General features: G+C 40.6%; 3 protein-coding genes across 3 annotated transcripts; all 3 read right to left on the bottom strand.

The window, feature by feature from the left end:
- Window positions 1–1,943: 1,943 nt before the first annotated feature.
- LOC119489300 (tripartite motif-containing protein 16-like) lies at window positions 1,944–4,394 on the bottom strand. The gene has a single exon (XM_037771539.1). It carries the CDS (start codon window positions 4,172–4,174, stop codon window positions 2,504–2,506), a length of 1,671 nt encoding a protein of 556 aa, XP_037627467.1. The 5' UTR covers window positions 4,175–4,394; the 3' UTR covers window positions 1,944–2,503.
- Window positions 4,395–10,047: 5,653 nt separating this feature from the next.
- On the bottom strand, window positions 10,048–12,743 carry LOC119490658 (tripartite motif-containing protein 16-like). The gene has a single exon (XM_037774175.1). It carries the CDS (start codon window positions 12,275–12,277, stop codon window positions 10,610–10,612), a length of 1,668 nt encoding a protein of 555 aa, XP_037630103.1. The 5' UTR covers window positions 12,278–12,743; the 3' UTR covers window positions 10,048–10,609.
- A 4,797-nt stretch (window positions 12,744–17,540) lies between these two features.
- LOC119490657 (tripartite motif-containing protein 16-like) lies at window positions 17,541–19,685 on the bottom strand. Its single transcript, XM_037774174.1, has one exon. It carries the CDS (start codon window positions 19,597–19,599, stop codon window positions 17,929–17,931), a length of 1,671 nt encoding a protein of 556 aa, XP_037630102.1. The 5' UTR covers window positions 19,600–19,685; the 3' UTR covers window positions 17,541–17,928.
- Between the last annotated feature and the right edge of the window lie 191 nt (window positions 19,686–19,876).

The raw sequence follows: 19,876 nt of genomic DNA, 5'->3' as shown, positions 1-19,876 counted from the left end.
TGATAAACACTGTTAAATACGGTTCATTTCCGCTGTAAGATGATGAATGCTACAAGAAGTGTAATGTTTGTGTGTGTATATATATATGTTTATGTTTATATATATATATATATATGTTTATGTTTATATATATATATATATATATATATATATATATATATATATATATATATATATATATATATATATGTATATGTATGTATGTTTATGTTTATATATATATATATGTATAGGGAAAGAGCTACTTCATAGTTCCTCCAATCATTCCCTCAAGTAAAGTCAAGGGAATGACTTACTAATTTGAGGGAACGAATTAATAACATTTTCTTCTAGGGGTCTAGGGGAGCTCCGTAAAATATATACATTTCTTATTTACAATTAACACTTGAAATGATGAAGGCACTTGCAAATGACAAGGTAGTACAAAATGTATACCGTACTTTGGTGTTACATGTTTACCTCTTTACTTAAGATTTCATTAAATTTCTTTTTACAAAATGAACCAAAACTCAAACAAAGAGGAAGATCGTGGGTAGATAATAATGAGAATAAATATGAAACAAAATTTAAATCATACCCTCTAAAGCTAAAAAGAAATCAGGTTTGAGTTGAAACACTATTACTAAGCCTGTTTGCATATATATATATATATATATATATATATATATATATATACATGTTTATGTATATATATGCAAACAAGCTTAGCAATAGTGTTTCAACTCATATACAGCGGGTAAAATAAGTATTGAACACGTCACTTGCTGGACATTTCAGCAAGACAATGATCCCAAACACACAGCCAAGGAAACTCTCAATTGGTTTCAGAGAAAGAAAATAAAGCTGCTAGAATGGCCCCAGCTAATCACCTGACTTGAATCCAATTGAAAATCTATGGAAAGAACTGAAGATCAGAGTTCATAGAAGAGGCCCATGGAACCTTCAAGATTTGAAGACTGATTGTGTGGAAGTATGGGCCAAAATCACACCTGAGCAATGCATACGACTAGTTTCTCCATACAGGAGGCGTCTTGAAGCTGTCATTACCAACAAAGGCTTTTGTACAAAGTATTAAATAAATATCAGTAAGCGTGTTCAATACTTTTTCCCTGTGTCATTTCACATTATTACACATAACTTAATTTCTGAACTTATTTGTTTTGGTTTCTTTGTATGTATAGATTATTTGTGTTGTTACCAACATCTGGTGAAAATTTCATGTCAATAGCGCCTTTGGAAATATATTTACTGAGAAAAATGGTGACGTGTTCAATACTTATTTTACCCGCTGTATATATATATATATTACGGAGCTCCCCTAGACCCATAGAAAAAATTTTTATTAATTCGTTCCCTCAAGTTAGTAAGTCATTCCCTTGACTTGACTTGAGGGAATGATTGGAGGAACTATGAAGTAGCTCTTTCCCTATACATATATATATATATATATATATATATATATATAAAGTCGTAATATTACGAGAATAAAGTCGTAAAGTTATGACTTTATTCTCTTAATATTATGACTTTTTTTCTTGGAAATTTATGACTTTATTCTCATAATATTAAAAAAAAATTCTCATAAAGTTCTGACTTTATTCTCGTAATATTACAAATTCTCTACTCGTAAAGTTATGACTTTATTCTCGTAATACGATTTTTTTCTCATAAACCTATGACTTTATTCTCGTAATATTATGACTTTATTCTTGAAATCTAAGATTTAATTATTTTTCCTCAATAAGGCCCTAATACTCCGTTGTACATTTCTCTGTGACAAATTGTTTTATTTGAAAGGACAGAGACTGATTGACTCTAAACATGAACACTGGACTTTGTGGTGTTTCAGGAGGAAAAACTGTCTCAGTTATTCTCTCATATTAGTTTCACATTTTCTCCATCAGCTTTGTATGATACCCTGGAATGAAGACAAGAAGAAAATACTTTGTACACATTTGTTTATTGATTATATAAACCTTCAGTTTGTTCACACATCCCATCAGTAAAGTCTGTTAAAAGACTGTTGTTCAATGATCTCATGTTCAGATTCACTTCATCAACACAATCAGTTTGTTTGACCAGAATCTCAGCGATGTGAACGAGAATAATGAAGGATCTCCTTATTGATTATGATCATGATAATTACAGGTTTATAAAGCTCATAGGTCTGCCAAACAAATAAATGTCAATACAAAGCAGAGAGAACAAAACATCCTTTAGAGCACAGAGAAGTTTACATATTCATGCAGAGAAATATCAGTTCAGGTGAACAAACATCATCACGAGCAGTGAAACAGACACAGGAAGGAGCGCCACCTGAAGACACTCAAACATTTATAGAACAACTGATGAGAAGATGTCAAAGTACCGCCATAATGTTTGATTGACAGCTGATCTCTGTGCAGTGAAGAAATGACACAACAATCAGCTCTCAGCAACAAACATGGAGACAACATGAGTTTAAGAGTTAAAACACAGAATTGAACCCTTAAATGACTTCTGTCTATTTCAGTTTACAGAACTCAGCAGAGTCTTCATATTTGTAATAAAACCTAAGTCCAGCATAGAGAGGCTCAGTGAATGTGGTCTGGACTCTGTGGAGGAGAGTCATGGTTTCAGAGACGCTGTAGAAGGACAGATTACCTGCACTGTGATCCAGGTACACTCCTACTCTGGAGGACTGAGGACCTGAGACGGGGGTTACGGCATTGTTGTACAAAAATGTATAACTGTTTTGGTAACAATGTAACGCCCAAGATTTGTCATTGCATCCAAACTCACATTCATTCAACCCCCCTGCTCTCCTGATACTCTTGTATGCGACTGCTACATGAATTCCTGCCCCTCTCCACTCCACCTCCCAGTAACAAAGTCCAGTCAGACTCTCTCTACTCAGGACCGGAAAAGGTCCAGTGAATCTGTCTGGGTGACTAGAATAAGACTGTTCTTGCATCATTAATGTTGCTTTTCTGTTCCCCTCAGATAATAACAGATGTGTGTGTGCTGTGTTTGGATCCAGTGTGATTTCTCGTGAATATTTTAAGAACCCAGCTCTAGTCTTGGGCTCTGGTTGTGACAGTAAAACATCCACTTCAGTCACTGTCTGTGAGATGTTTGTCCATTTCTCTCTCAGAACGTCCTGTAGTTTATCTCTGACTTCTGACACAGCCGCCGTCACGTCCTCAAAGTAGCTCAGAGGACGGATATTGATGCTGGATGTAGATTCACTGAGTGGTGACAGTGATGGGTAGTTGAGTAGAAACTGGTTGAGATCCTCTGTGTGTGAGAGCAGCTTCATCTCAGCGTCTCTCCTCTTCAGCTCAGTGATCTCCTGCTCCAGCTTCTCCTGAAGCTCTTTGACTCGACTCACTTGGGTTTTCTGCTGGGATCTGACCTGCTGCTTCACATCACAGCTTCTTTTCTCCATGAGACGGATCAGCTCGGTGAAGATCTTCTCACTGTCCTCCACTGCTTTATCAGCAGAGCGATTGACAGCCTCCACCTCCTGTTGGAGCAGCTTCACATCTTTCTCTCTGTCCTGGATCCTCTGCTGGATGTTGAGTCGACTCACCTCCAGTTCTCTCTGCCTCTCAGTCCTTTCTGCTGCAGCTGAGACGGTGTCGTGGCCTTTATGTTCATCCACAGAGCAGAGATAACAGATACACTGCTGATCAGTACGACAGAACATCTTCATCACCTCGTCGTGACGAGAGCAGATGTTCTCCTGTAGCTTCTCGGAGGGCTCCACCAGCTTGTGTTTCTTTAATTTAGCTACATCGTAATGAGACTGGAGGTGTTTCTCACAGTAAGAGACCAGACACACCAGACAGGACTTGAAGGCTTTCAGTTTCCTCCCAGTGCAGAAATCACAGGCCACATCTTCAGGTCCAGCATAGCAGTGATCAGCAGGAGCAGCTTGGAGTCCAGTCTTCTTCAGTTCCTCCACTAAAACTGCTAACATGGTGTTTTTCAGCAGGACAGGCCTCTGTGTGAAGGTCTGCCTACACTGAGGGCAGCTGTAGATCTTCTTCTCATCCTCTCCATCCCAGAAGCTTTTAATACAGTTCATGCAGTAGCTGTGTCCACAGGAAGTAGTCACCGGATCCTTCAGTAGATCCAGACAGATGGAACAAGAGAAGGTTTCCCGCTCCAGCTGAACTCCTTTCTGCGCCATTTCACCTCTCAGTGACGACTGTCTGAGTTTCACTTCCCTATAACTGAAACTAGTTTGAGCTCTGATCTAATCAACATGTGTTATGCAGTGAATGGGGCCTGTCAGCTCTTGCACTTCACCACCATGTTGGTTACACCCGTCTTCAAACTGTAGATCTGAAGGGGAGAGAACAAGGAAATAAACCGACAGCGTGGAGCAGTCTGTGTTTGAGAGCAGCAGGAGGAGGAGGGAGGGGTTATCAAGCTATGATTCATTCCAGGAAGCGGAGCTTGTGAATTTTAACTCTGTGCGTTCCAGTACCCACACTACCATACTATTTAGAATGACAGAAAAAGATTTAATATGTCCCAATTCATAGTATGTCAAATGCAGTTTGCCAAAAATACCAGGATGTCCTACTACATCTGGTCGCATTTTGCAGAATGCAAGTAAGCACGCTTTTCTGGCTGTTCTGACCCACAATCCTCTGTGCAGCAGATATAAGAGCAAGAGGGTCAAAGGTCATGGTGAAGTAGTATGTCCCAATACTGCATGCAACAGTGCGTACTGTGTACAGACAGCTGCAGTATGTGCTAAAAAATCAAAAGTATGCGATTTGGAACATATCCTCTGTTTCCTCATTTTACAACGAAGCCTCAGTTAAAACCTGCTCCACATTTGAAAACATTTAAGTTTTTAGTATTAAAATACTTCTTGGTGATGGCTCCATATTTCTCTGACTCATCCTCAAATTCAGTTCAGTTTTCTTTTACTGATCAAACAAGTTTTTTGCTGCAACTCTGAATCCAGAAAGACATGATTGAACCGGATCAGCTGCTTCTGCAGTTCATTTGTTGATTAATATGAATCCATGAATCAGTAACATGGATAAACTTTTGTTTGTTTGGGGTTTTTACAGCATTTTCACAGCTAATCAACAGAGACCACACTCACATGTGTTATTTTCATCATACCATTAAAATTCTTAAAGACACAGACGCACCAAACAAACACCAAAGAACCAGCAGTGATGAAGACCGACTGTTTTGCCGCCTCCAGTCGCCTCTGTGTAATCAAGGTCACAAAGAGTTAACAACATGGAACTGCCTTAGCCAATCAGAGAGCAGGTCTACTGCACCCTAGGCAGGCTAGACAGTGTACGCTACTGAAACGTTAGAGAGACACTGTCGTAAAAATATAGCTCAGATAAAACAGTAAACACAATATAACGTTGTCAAATCAGAATGGTAACAGTCTGAACTCTGTTATAAGCTCGTAGATGTGTGTGTGAGAGAGGCCCTGCTCACTGAAAGCTGCTGAGCGACACAGAGAAACTCCCGAATCGTTGAGTCGCTGTAATAAAGAAGTGCTGTGCCACGATGTGCTAAGCTGGCAAGTTCAAGTGAAAAGGCCCAGAGTTAACAGACTTAGCATTAAGCGATGAACAGTGCATTTAGCTAACTGTTGTAGAGCTCAACTAAATGAAAGCTGCACTGGGAAGAATATAAAACGTGACATAAAGAGTGTTTAATTGCTCAATGTTTTCTCTGGCTAGTAAAGCTACTGAACTGTTTAATACTGAAGTAGGGCTGGGCGATATGGCCTAAAAATAATATCGCGATATTTTTAGGCAATATCGTGATACACGATATTTATCGCGATATTTTCAAATATCCTCTAAGCACTTCATAAATGCTCGATTTAAACCTTTGATACGTACAATCACACCAATATGATGATTCTTGTAGTCCCTGCAGCACACTGTATGTCTGCATTAAAACCTTCTTGTTTATATTCATTAGTGGTTTCTGTTTGAACTATTTTAATCTTGCATGCAAAAAGGGGGAAATCACAAGTTAAATTGAACAAAACAGTATCCAACAGTATTCACTTTAACCAAATAGTTATCTGGCAATACTTGCTTTATATATTTTGATAAATACATAACACACACACCGTTTTTAATGGGGTATAATAAGTGTAAAGTAACTTATTGTTATGTTTAATAGTAAGCTGTTATAACATTGCTGATAATAAAAAATATTATTTTCCCACTAGTGTAGAAAGACTCACCAATCGCGAGGTGTAGCCTGTGGCCAAAACTGCAGTCTGGTCCACTTCTTCAGGCTCACAGCTTTGGTTCTGTTAGCTGGACGTTCATATTTTGGATCAAGTATCTTAATGAGTCTTTTGAATCCGGGCTTTTCAACTACAGTTTACAGCGGCCATGTTTTCTTTGCATTTTGCACTTTTTTGTCATATGGGATTGCTTTGGAAAGCGAGGAAGCCAGAGTCCTTTGCCTCTGGGCTGGTTCTCGTTGCTTATGTCGTGTTCTCGCTACCATACTCGCTTTACCGCTACAGTTCTTTCGGGCTACTCCTCTCCGCTGCTTCCCTCCATAGACAAAAACATGCTGGCCGAATACGTCACACACTCGCCCAGGAGAGCGGTGGTCTGGATGGAGATGGAGACTGTGAAGTGTGTAATTGTGTCTGTGAGAGGGAGCCGGAGGAGAGAGAAGGAAACGTCAAAGCGAGTCTCATGCCGGCGGGGTGGCTTAAAAACATTACGTGACAATTTGTAGTCGATGTTCGCGATATAGTCATTTTATATACCGCGCGTGGGACAAGCCGCGATACATCGACTATATTCGATGTATCGCCCACCCCTATACTGAAGCAACATGAGTTATGTTTTGTCAGGTATTTTATTTCATGGTATAGTGAATTTGATTTAAATAAAAAGACAGACATAGAAGAAGGCATTAGTATTGTCTCAGGTTTACACTGTATAATTTATAATTCATGTAACATTATTTGCTTTAATTTAAAAAGTATGTTATGTTAAGATAGAAATGCAGTCTCATGTTACCTCAGTTTCATTTGTAATTCATGTACTGTGAAGTGTAATGGCAATTTTCATATCTGCAGTTTAACACTGTACCTTTAGATAATCTCAGGGCCTCACATGTTCAACTTCGTCACCATAGGACAGTGACCTGACATTTTAGATCTCTGTAACTGCAAACAACAGATTGCTGAAATACTTGTTATGTCTTGTGATGCTCTGTTGTCTGCTGTGTGCTGACGTAATGATACACTTTCTATCCTTCTCTTCTTTTCTTCTTTGCACTTATCTTCATGTTATGCTTTAAATGTATAAATACTGACTACTCTTTGTATTCGGGGCTCACTTGCCACAGTCCACAACAGGTGGCTGTGCTCGTGAGTCCATCTGCAGTCCATCTGCAGATGTTTTAGTTATTAATGTATGCCTTTTTATTAAATTCACTGAAAGACAAGTTGTTACGTTGGTTTGTGTCTTGTTTTAACAGAAACTGCCACCACAGAAGGTTATTTAAAATATGTTGATTGTAAAATATACGTTATATGAATATGTGTTGTTGAAGTTAAAGGAATTATTAATTCCTGATGAATCAGAAACGCAATTGATTTGTGAACAATTCTGGCCATGTCAATAACTGCAGGTCAGGTTTTTTGGAGTGATTCAAAGTTGATGGCGAGCTAACCCAGACGAGACCTCTAGATCCCTGGAGTGAAGATCCCAGAGCCAAGAACTGTCGACCTTACCCCTCTTCTGTCATGGCGGCAGGGTAAACATCACAAACTGTACAAGGCTACACCACCCTTTACACTCAACTCCCAGCATCCCGTGCACAACCTCAAACCCCAGACTCTGACTTAACCCTTTTATTTATTTGAATTGAAAACATTTACCCTCTTCGTGCTCCCTGAAACACATTCCCTGTCCTGGTGAAAGGACTGAGTTTTAACCATCACACTGGTTAAAGTGAATGGACTGAATACTCATGTTATTGATATGGTTTGTTGTGATGCCTTGGTAACAATGTCTATTACTGGAACAGTTAATATTGAATTATTGGTTGAATTAAGGTTGAAACAAGTTGAGAAGTGATAATATTGAACCGGGTAAATGTTTTAATGTTGTTACTCATTGAATGTTTGATCCAAATATTGAGAATTAAATTTTTGAGTTATTGATATTACGCTGCACCCAGTCAGAAAAAAAATAGTTGGTAAAAACTCAGTGGTTCAAACCCAGAGTGTGATAAAAGAAATATTTTGTTGCTGAGATGAAACTGAAGCATCTTTGTGGAATTGATCTGTATACTGAACTCACGGGTATTCATTTTATTTTGTTTGTTATTTTTTAAAATACACGGTAACAGTTCATAGCTTTTTGTTTAATGTGGTCATTTGATATTGCAATCAACTTTTTATGCCTCCTGTTCGAGTCTGGTATCTTCTGATTCTGGTCCAGTATAATTATAGTGATAGGAGCTGTGTGCTACACGGAGCTTGTGAATTTTAACTCTGTGCGTTTCAGTACCCACACTACCATACTATTTAGTATGACAGTAAATAAAATAAGCAATAAAATAACCTTATAAATAAGCTTGGTCTGCAACATCTCGGGTGTGTTTGATTTGGGTCACAGAGCGTGCTGGCAGGGTGGTGCATTAAATCAGTGACAGTGTGGTTCCTCACTAAATAACTATAACTAAAGAACTAATATCGGTGTGACACCATTTACCATGATGTATGACACAATGCACTTTTACTATAAAGGTTTTTATCACACTAAAAATATGCTCATAACGGAAACTGTAGACAAACTGAGTTGAGGTGCTTTCACCTCCACTACTGATATTTATTGATCAGTGCTATCGACACAATTCTTCACAAAAAAAAAAGCATCATTATGAGAATAACCTTCTGACACACAACCCAAACACACTGTGGTCAACCTGAACTTCAGTCGCTGGCAGAAAAAAAAGTTAGTAAAAAATACACTAGAACAGTGTTAAAACATTAAAAACACAGGTGAGGTTTTTAAAAAGTGAAATGAAGGAGGACATTCAGTAAACGCCTCGGTTAGTGAGGGACACAAGCCAAACTATCACCAGGAAAATCACTCATTTCTGTTTTATTTTGTTTTTACTAAAAAAGGAGAATTCACTTTGACTAACAGAAGTCCCACACCCCTGACCATGATGTATGAGACATTAGAAAGTTTCTGATGGGCTTAAAAACATGGTTTAAAACATGCAGACAAACTGAGTAGAGGTGCTTTAACCTCCACTACATCCCTGGTTAGCAGGATGAGGGCTCCCTCTTGTGTTGTGCATCAGGTTTCACATTTCTCTTGTTAACCTGCTGTGATGTTCACTGCAGGAAGACATGTCAGAACTCCACTGAGCCTTTGGCAGCTTCAAACAACATCAGTAAAGAGACATTTAAATCTATGTAATATCACACTATGTCAGTTTGTTCACAGGAGTCACACCCTGTAACACTGATGCTGCATTCAGGTCACATGGGAAAGATGGTAGAGAGGAGTTTCCACTTTACAAATATTATTATAACATCAGCTCTCAGGTTGTAAATAGTATTTGGGAATGTGAGATTTGAGGCTGTAGGTTAAATTTTCTCTTATGTCTTGAATTCTGCTTAAACAACATTGAAATATTTGTAACCAAATGTACAGAATCATCTACACAATATCTGTTGTCTCATGTGTGTCGGGACTCAAGAAAATCTCCTCACACCCAAACTTGACCAAATTAATTCTACTGTTTGAACAGTTTTTAAGTCTGTGTAATAAATCCTCTTTATTGACTAAGTGCATAAAGAAAATAAAGGAAAAAAAGCAGCAATTGATAGAAAACTCTGCTCATGTCTCTGTGACAAACTGTTTTATTTGAAAGGACAGAGACTGACTGACTCTAAACATGAACACTGGACTTTGTGGTGTTTCAGGAGGAAAAACTGCCTCAGTTATTCTCTCGTATTAGTTTCACATTTTCTCCATCAGCTTTGTATGATACCCTGGAATGAAGACAGGAAGAAAATACTTTGTTCATATTTGTTTATTGATTATATAAACCTTCAGTTTGTTCACACATCCCATCAGTAAAGTCTGTTAAATGACTCTTGTTCAATGATCTCATGTTCAGATTCACTTCATCAACACAATCAGTTTGTTTGACCAGAATCTCAGCGATGTGAACGAGAATAATGAAGGATCTCTTTATTGATTATGATCATGATAATTACAGGTTTATAAAGCTCATAAGTCTGCCAAACAAATAAATGTCAATACAAAGCAGAAAGAACAAAATATCTTTTAGAGCACAGAGAAGTTTACATATTCATGCAGAGAAATATCAGTTCAGGTGAACAAACATCATCACGAGCAGTGAAACAGACACAGGAAGGAGCGCCACCTGAAGACACTCAAACATTTACAGAACAACTGATGAGAAGATGTCAAAGTACCGCCGTAATGTTTGATTGACAGCTGATCTCTGTGCAGTGAAGAAATGACACAACAATCAGCTCTCAGCAACAAACATGGAGACAACATGAGTTTAAGAGTTAAAACACAGAATTGAACCCTTAAATGACTTCTGTCTATTTCAGTTTACAGAACTCAGCAGTGTCTCCAAAACTGGAATGAAGCCTAAGTCCAGCATAGAGAGGCTCAGTGAATGTGGTCTGGACTCTGTGGAGGAGAGTCATGGTTTCAGAGACGCTGTAGAAGGACAGAATACCTGCACTGTGATCCAGGTACACTCCTACTCTGGAGGACTGAGGACCTGAGACGGGGGTTTTGACATTGTTGTACAAAAATCTATAACTGTTTTGGTCACAATCTAACGCCCAAGATTTGTCATTGTATCCAAACCCAAAGTCATCCCCCCCTGCTCTACTGATACTCTTGTATGCGACTGCTACAAAAACTCTTCTCCCTCTCCTCTCCACCTCCCAGTAACAACGTCCAGTCAGACTCTCTCTACTCAGGACCGGAAAACGTCCAGTGAATCTGTCTGGGTGACTAGAATAAGACTGTTCTTCTCTCATTAATGTTGCTTTTCTGTTCCCCTCAGATAATAACAGATGTGTGTTTGCTGTGTTTGGATCCAGTGTGATTTCTCGTGAATATTTTAAGAACTCAGCTCTGGTCTTGGGCTCTGGTTGTGGCAGTAAAACATTCACTTCAGTCACTGTCTGTGAGATGTTTGTCCATTTCTCTCTCAGAACGTCTTGTAGTTTATCTCTGACTTCTGACACAGCCGCCGTCACGTCCTCAAAGTAGCTCAGAGGACGGATATTGATGCTGGATGTAGATTCACTGAGTGGTGACAGTGAGGGGCAGTTTAGTAGAAACTGGTTGAGATCCTCTGAGTGTGACAGCAGCTTCATCTCAGCATCTCTCCTCTTCAGCTCAGTGATCTCCTGCTCCAGCTTCTCCTGAAGCTCTTTGACTCGACTCTCTTCACTTTTTTGCTGGGATCTGACCTGCTGCTTCACATCACAGCTTCTTTTCTCCATGAGACGGATCAGCTCGGTGAAGATCTTCTCACTGTCCTCCACTGCTTTATCAGCAGAGCGATTGACAGCCTCCACCTCCTGTTGGAGCAGCTTCACATCTTTCTCTCTGTCCTGGATCCTCTGCTGGATGTTGAGTCGACTCACCTCCAGCTCTCTCTGTCTCTCAGTCCTTTCTGCTGCAGCTGAGACGGTGTCGTGGCCTTTATGTTCATCCACAGAGCAGAGATAACAGATACACTGCTGATCAGTACGACAGAACATCTTCATCACCTCGTCGTGACGAGAGCAGATGTTCTCCTGGAGCTTCTTGGAGGGCTCCACCAGCTTGTGTTTCTTTAATTGAGCTACATCGTAATGAGGCTGGAGGTGTTTCTCACAGTAAGAGACCAGACACACCAGACAGGACTTGAAGGCTTTCAGTTTCCTCCCAGTGCAGACATCACAGGCCACATCTTCAGGTCCAGCATAGCAGTGATCAGCAGGAGCAGCTTGGAGTCCAGTCTTCTTCAGTTCCTCCACTAAAACTGCTAACATGGTGTTTTTCAGCATGACAGGCCTCTGTGAGAAGGTCTGCCTACACTGAGGGCAGCTGTGGATCTTCTTCTCATCCTCTCCATCCCAGAAGCTTTTAATACAGTTCATGCAGTAGCTGTGTCCACAGGGAGTAGTCACCGGATCCTTCAGTAGATCCAGACAGATGGAACAAGAGAAGGTTTCCCGCTCCAGCTGAACTCCTTTCTGCGCCATTTCACCTCTCAGTGACAACGACTGTCTGAGTTTCACTTCCTTATAACTGAAACTAGTTTGAGCTCTGATCTAAACAACATGTGTTATGCAGTGAATGGTGCCTGTCAGCTCTTGCACTACACCACCATGTTGGTTACACCCGTCTTCAAACTGTAAATCTGAAGGGGAGAGAACAAGGAAATAAACCGACAGCGTGGAGCAGTCTGTGTTTGAGAGCAGCAGGAGGAAGGAGGGGTTATCAAGCTATGATTCATTCCAGGAAGCGGAGCTTGTGAATTTTAACTCTGTGCGTTCCAGTACCCACACTACCATACTATTTAGTATGACAGAAAAAGATTTAGTGTGTCCCAATACATAGTATGTCAAATGCAGTATGCCAAAAATACCAGGATGTCCTACTACATCTGGTCGCATTTTGCAGAAATGTAAGTAAGCATGCTTTTCTGACTGTTCTTACCCACAATCCTCTGTGCAGCAGATGTATGAGCAAGAGGGTCAAAGGTCAAGGCGAAGTATTAGTCCCAATACTACATGCAACAGTGCGTACTTTGTAAGGACAGCTGTAGTATGTACTAAAAGTCAAAAGTATGCGATTTGGAACATATCCTCTGTTTCCTCATTTACAACGAAGCCTCGGTTAAAACCTGCTCCACATTTGAAATACCTTTAAGTTTTTAGTTTTAAAAGACTTCTTGGTGATGGCTCCATATTTCTCTGACTCATCCTCAAATTCAGTTCAATTTTCTTTCACTGATCAAATAAGCTTTTTGCTGAAACTCTGAATCCAGAAAGACATGATTGAACCAGATCAGCTGCTTCTGCAGTTAATTTGTTGATCAAAGTTCTCAATACTACTGTTACGCCTTTAGGCTACAAAATAAATTGCATTAAAAGTCAATGTACACACTAGTGAAACAACATCACACCACAGAGCACTGATGTCCAAACCAACAATTACATTTTATCTCTATTGACGCACTTTGCAGCATCAATTATATCTAAACAACAGCCTTCCACAGAGCAGCCTTTTCAGAATTAATATAAAAAAAAGACAAAACTCAGACAATTAAACTGAAATAACGAACAAATAAATAAGTCTATGGACACTACAGCGGGTGCAACAAGCATTATTAAGCCACATAAATAAAATAACCTGCCACTTCTTATAGAATCAGCAGCAGAATAAAACATCACCCAGCAGACAACATGGAGTCTTATAAACTATATAAACTCTACAGCAGCTGCATACACACATGTTAAAGAAAAAAACAGTTTTATACACACCATGTAGCACGCACGCACGCACGCACGCACGCACGCACGCACGCACACACACACACACACACACACACACACACACACACACACACACACACACACACACACACACACACACACACACACACACACAGTGTTTGTTGACGTCCCTCTCTGTACAGTGAGTTTCATCCATCAGTGAGTTTGTTGTACTCACCTGTCTGGACGTCATTCTGGGAGTCTTGTGCACCATGAAGTCCTCCATGATCTGCTCCAGGTTCAACTCTGCTGCTCCTCAAAGTTTTCAGACATGTTGAGCTGAATGAGGCTCTGCAGTCACATCAGGGATTATTGTCACAAACAGCAGAAAGGCCTCACACACACCTCACTGATGGTAAAAGTTCCTCAGTGAACACAGACATCACCGCTGGAGGATACACCATGAGCATGTTAGCATTTAGCAGGTTGGCCAGATCCAGCATGCACCTGTTGGTCTGCAACATCTCAGGTGTGTTTGATTTGGGTCACAGAGCGTGCTGGCAGGGTGGTGCATTAAATCAGTGACAGTATGGTTCCTCACTAAATAACTATAACTAAAGAACTAACATTGGTTTGACACCATTTACCATGATGTATGACACAATGCACTTTAGTATAAAGTTTTTATTGAACTAAAAATATGTTCTTAACTGAAACTGTAGACAAACTGAGTTGAGGTGCTTTAACCTCTACTACTGATATTTATTGATCAGTGCTATCGACACAATTCTTCACAAAAAAAAGCATCAATATGAGAATAACCTTCTGACACACAACCCAAACACACTGTGGTCAACCTGAACTTCAGTAGCTGGCAGAAAAAAAAAAATAAAGTTAGTAGAAAATATACTAGAACAGTGTTAAAACATTAAAAACAGGTGAGGTTTTTAAAAAGTGAAATGAAGGAGGACATACAGTAAACGCCTCGGTTAGTGAGGGACACAAGCCAAACTACCACCAGGAAAATCACTCATTTCTGTTTTTTTTTAACTAAAAAAGGAGAATTCACTTTGACTAACAGAAGTCCCACACCCCTGACCATGATGTATGAGACATTAGAACGTTTCTGATGGGCTTAAAAACATGGTTTAAAACATGCAGACAAACTGAGTAGAGGTGCTTTAACCTCCACTACATCCCTGGTTAGCAGGATGAGGGCGCCCTCTTGTGTTGTGCATCAGGTTTCACATTTCTCTTGTTAACCTGCTGTGATGTTCACTGCAGGAAGACATGTCAAAACTTCACTGAACCTTTGGCAGCTTCAAACAACATCAGTAAAGAGACATTTAAATCTATGTAATATCACACTATGTCAGTTTGTTCACAGGAGTCACACCCTGTAACACTGATGCTGCATTCAGGTCACACGGGAAAGATGGTAGAGAGGAGTTTCCACTTTACAAATATTACTATAACATCAGCTCTCAGGTTGTAAATAGTATTTGGGAATGTGAGATTTGAGGCTGTAGGTTAAATCTGATGTATTGAATTGTGATTAAACAACATTGAAATATTTGTAACCAAATGTAGAGAATCATCTACACCAGGGGTTCTCAACCTTTTGCAACTGAAGGCCCACTTGTGATTGTCAAAACATTTCCGAGGACCACCTTCCCAAATAAATGAGTAAAAAACCTAACATGTTTATACAACAAATAATAAACTGGGCTGTAGATATGTGTTATGCCACTGTCAGCTGTGATGACCAAAATACATCTTCTGCTTACCCTCAGTGAGACACTTGGGCTTGCCTCTGGGAAATAATGAGATCAAGTCGTGGTGGGATGGGTGAGAGGCTGACACGCAGAGTAGCATTCAAAGTTGCTTTCAGTTTGTTCCTTGCCTTTGATTTTGTGACAGTCACAATGGAAAACCCTGACTCACATAAATAGGTGGTGGTGAAAGGCAACAGAAATTTGATTGCCCGTTTTGACAGAGAGGGATATTGACTGGCAGCCAGTATCCAAAATGAAGCAAGGTCTACTTGTGTGAGCTGAAGCTTCAGGCTGCTGTCTGCTGATAGTTCCATCAGTTCATTTTCCAACACAGTGGAGAGAGCTATGTCTTCTGAAGCAGGATCCACAGAGAAAGGGTCCAAAATCTAAAGGTTTCCATCTTGTGCATCTTCTGGGAAGTAGTCTGCAAACTTTCCCGACAACTGAGTCAAATGCTGGGTTATAACACTGGATATGTTGACATGAGGAGTGGCTTCCAAAGTTTCACTGAGGAGTGAAAACACGTCAAATCGTCCCTCCTTGACTCTTCTGTTGCACAGAATAAGTTTTTTCTTGAAGCCCTCAATTTTGTCTGAAACCAAAAACACTGTGCTGTTTCTGCCGTGCATTGATATATTGAGCTGATTTAACTGGTCAAATATATCTGATAAGTAGGCCAGTTTTGCACAAAAGTTACCATCAGTGTAATGCTCAGCAAGAGGGGAGTGCTGCTCTTCCACAAATGTGTGCACTTCTCATATTTCCTCACCACACGCTTCGAAGCTTTTACTGGCGCAGGGTTGTCTCCCACATCACTTTTTCGCTTTAAAAACCGATCCATTTTGTCTCACTGCATCCCAGAACGTTAGCTAGCTAACAGTGGCAAACACGTTTGTCTCTACCTGATGATGTTTGGTGTTTTTACACAAGGCCTATTGAAGGAGGTTGGGTCACACTTAATCAACGCGCCTTCGGGGTACCGCACATTCGCAGTAATATCTGCTCTGCACTCGCCGAAATTGAGCCAATCGCAACGCACGACCGCAGCTCCAGTTACACTGCGCATGTGTTATACCCAATGCAAGACCCGTGTCCGCCCGTGTCTCAGCCTCCTTCAATAGGCTTTGGTTTTACAGCAGCTGGCATCTTACCTCCTTTAGGTTTTACCTGTTCACTTTGCTACATAATAATAAAAAAATAATCTAGTACCACTGCCTCCGCGGCCCACTAGATGGCGCTCTGCGGCACACCGGATTGAGAATGGCTGGTTTAAAACATGCAGACAAACTGAGTAGAGGTGCTTTAACCTCCACTACATCCCTGGTTAGCAGGATGAGGGCGCCCTCTTGTGTTGTGCATCAGGTTTCACATTTCTCTTGTTAACCTGCTATGATGTTCACTGCAGGAAGACGTGTCAAAACTTCACTGAGCCTTTTGCAGCTTCAAACAACATCAGTAAAGAGACATTTAAATCTATGTAATATCACACTATGTCATTTTGTTCACAGGAGTCACACCCTGTAACACTGATGCTGCATTCAGGTCACACGGGAAAGATGGTAGAGAGGAGTTTCCACTTTACAAATATTATTATAACATCAGCTCTCAGGTTGTAAATAGTATTTGGGAATGTGAGATTTGAGGCTGTAGGTTAAATTTTCTCTGATGTCTTGAATTCTGATTAAACAACATTGAAATATTTGTAACCAAATGTAGAGAATCATCTACACAATATCTGTTGTCTCATGTGTGTCGGGACTCAACAAAACCTCCACACACCCAAACTTCATCAAATTAATTTGACTGTTTGAACAGTTTTTAAGTCTGTGTAATAAATCCTCTTTATTGACTAAATGCACAAATAAAATAAAGAGAAAAAAAGCAGCAATTGATAGAAAACTCTGCTCATTTCTCTGTGACAATCTGTTTTATTTGAAAGGACAGAGACTGACTGACTCTAAACATGAACACTGGACTTTGTGGTGTTTCAGGAGGAAAAGCTGCCTCAGTTATTCTCTCATATTAGTTTCACATTTTCTCCATCAGCTTTGTATGATACCCTGGAATGAAGACAGGAAGAAAATACTTTGTTCATATTTGTTTATTGATTATATAAACCTTCAGTTTGTTCACACATCCCATCAGTAAAGTCTGTTAAATGACTCTTGTTCAATGATCTCATGTTCAGAGTCACTTCATCAACACAATCAGTTTGTTTGACCAGAATCTCAGCGATGTGTATAATGAAGGATCTCCTTATTGATTATGATCATGATAATTACAGGTTTATAAAGCTCATAGGTCTGCCAAACAAATAAATGTCAATACAAAGCAGAAAAGAACAAAATGTCTTTTAGAGCACAGAGAAGTTTACATATTCATGCAGAGAAATATCAGTTCAGGTGAACAAACATCATCATGAGCAGTGAAACAGACACAGGAAGGAGCGCCACCTGAAGACACTCAAACATTTACAGAACAACTGATGAGAAGATGTCAAAGTACCACCATAATGTTTGATTGACAGCTGATCTCTGTGCAGTGAAGAAATGACACAACAATCAGCTCTCAGCAACAAACATGGAGACAACATGAGTTTAAGAGTTAAAACACAGAATTGAACCCTTAAATGACTTCTGTCTATTTCAGTTTACAGAACTCAGCAGAGTCTCCAAAACAGTAATAAAACCTAAGTCCAGCATAGAGAGGCTCAGTGAATGTGGTCTGGACTCTGTGAAGGAGAGTCATGGTTTCAGAGACGCTGTAAAAGGACAGATTACCTGCACTGTGATCCAGGTACACTCCTACTCTGGAGGACTGAGGACCTGAGACGGGGGTTTCGACATTGTTGTACAAAAATCTATAACTGTTTTGGGCACAATCTAACGCCCAAGATTTGTCATTCCATCCAAACTCACATTCATCCGACCCCCCTGCTCTCCTGATACTCTTGTATGCGACTGCTACATGAATTCCTCCCCCTCTCCACTCCACCTCCCAGTAACAACGTCCAGTCAGACTCTCTCTACTCAGGACTGGATAACATCCAGTGAATCTGTCTGGGTGACTAGAATAAGACTGATTTTGTAGCGTTAATGTTGCTTTTCTGTTCCCCTCAGATAATAACAGATGTGTGTTTGCTGTGTTTGGATCCAGTGTGATTTCTCGTGAATATTTTAAGAACCCAGCTCTGGTCTTAGGCTCTGGTTGTGACAGTAAAACATCCACTTCAGTCACTGTCTGTGAGATGTTTGTCCATTTCTCTCTCAGAACGTCCTGTAGTTTATCTCTGACTTCTGACACAGCCGCCGTCACGTCCTCAAAGTAGCTCAGAGGACGGATATTGATGCTGGATGTAGATTCACTGAGTGGTGACAGTGAGGGGCAGTTGAGTAGAAACTGGTAGTGATCCTCTGTGTGTGAGAGCAGCTTCATCTCAGCATCTCTCTTCTTCAGCTCAGTGATCTCCTGCTCCAGCTTCTCCTGAAGCTCTTTGACTCGACTCACTTGGGTTTTCTGCTGGGATCTGACCTGCTGCTTCACATCAGAGCTTCTTTTCTCCATGAGACGGATCAGCTCGGTGAAGATCTTCTCACTGTCCTCCACTGCTTTATCAGCAGAGCGATTGACAGCCTCCACCTCCTGTTGGAGCAGCTTCACATCTTTCTCTCTGTCCTGGATCCTCTGCTGGATGTTGAGTCGACTCACCTCCAGCTCTCTCTGCCTCTCAGTCCTTTCTGCTGCAGCTGAGACGGTGTCGTGGCCTTTATGTTCATCCACAGAGCAGAGATAACAGATACACTGCTGATCAGTACGACAGAACATCTTCATCACCTCATCGTGACGAGAGCAGATGTTCTCCTGGAGTTTCTCGGAGGGCTCCACCAGCTTGTGTTTCTTTAATTTAGCTACATCGTAATGAGGCTGGAGGTGTTTCTCACAGTAAGAGACCAGACACACCAGACAGGACTTGAAGGCTTTCAGTTTCCTCCCAGTACAGAAATCACAGACCACATCTTCAGGTCCAGCATAGCAGTGATCAGCAGGAGCAGCTTGGAGTCCAGTCTTCTTCAGTTCCTCCACTAAAACTGCTAACATGGTGCTTTTCAGCAGGACAGGCCTCTGTGTGAAGGTCTGCCTACACTGAGGGCAGCTGTAGATCTTCTTCTCATCCTCTCCATCCCAGAAGCTTTTTATACAGTTCATGCAGTAGCTGTGTCCACAGGAAGTAGTCACCGGATCCTTCAGTAGATCCAGACAGATGGAACAAGATAAGGTTTCCCGATCCAGCTGAACTCCTTTCTGCGCCATTTCACCTCTCAGTGACGACTGTCTGAGTTTCACTTCCCTATAACTGAAACTAGCTTGAGCTCTGATCTAATCAACATGTGTTATGCAGTGAATGGGGCGTGTCAGCTCTTGCACTTCAGCACCATGTTGGTTACACCCGTCTTCAAACTGTAGATCTGAAGGGGAGAGAACAAGGAAATAAACAGACAGCGTGGAGCAGTCTGTGTTTGAGAGCAGGAAGAGGAGGGAGGGGTTATCAAGCTATGATTCATTCCAGGAAGCGGAGCTTGTGAATTTT

Source organism: Sebastes umbrosus, chromosome 6, assembly GCF_015220745.1.
Source record: "Sebastes umbrosus isolate fSebUmb1 chromosome 6, fSebUmb1.pri, whole genome shotgun sequence".
NCBI lineage: Eukaryota > Metazoa > Chordata > Actinopteri > Perciformes > Sebastidae > Sebastes > Sebastes umbrosus.
The sequence above is the reverse complement of the archived record's forward strand: the minus strand, read 5'-3'. Positions and strand labels throughout refer to the sequence as shown.

Coding starts and splice junctions, on each gene's coding strand:
- LOC119489300 (XM_037771539.1), bottom strand. CDS start 4,174: ATGGCGCAGAAAGGAGTTCAGCTGGAGCGGGAAACCTTCTCTTGTTCC.
- LOC119490658 (XM_037774175.1), bottom strand. CDS start 12,277: ATGGCGCAGAAAGGAGTTCAGCTGGAGCGGGAAACCTTCTCTTGTTCC.
- LOC119490657 (XM_037774174.1), bottom strand. CDS start 19,599: ATGGCGCAGAAAGGAGTTCAGCTGGATCGGGAAACCTTATCTTGTTCC.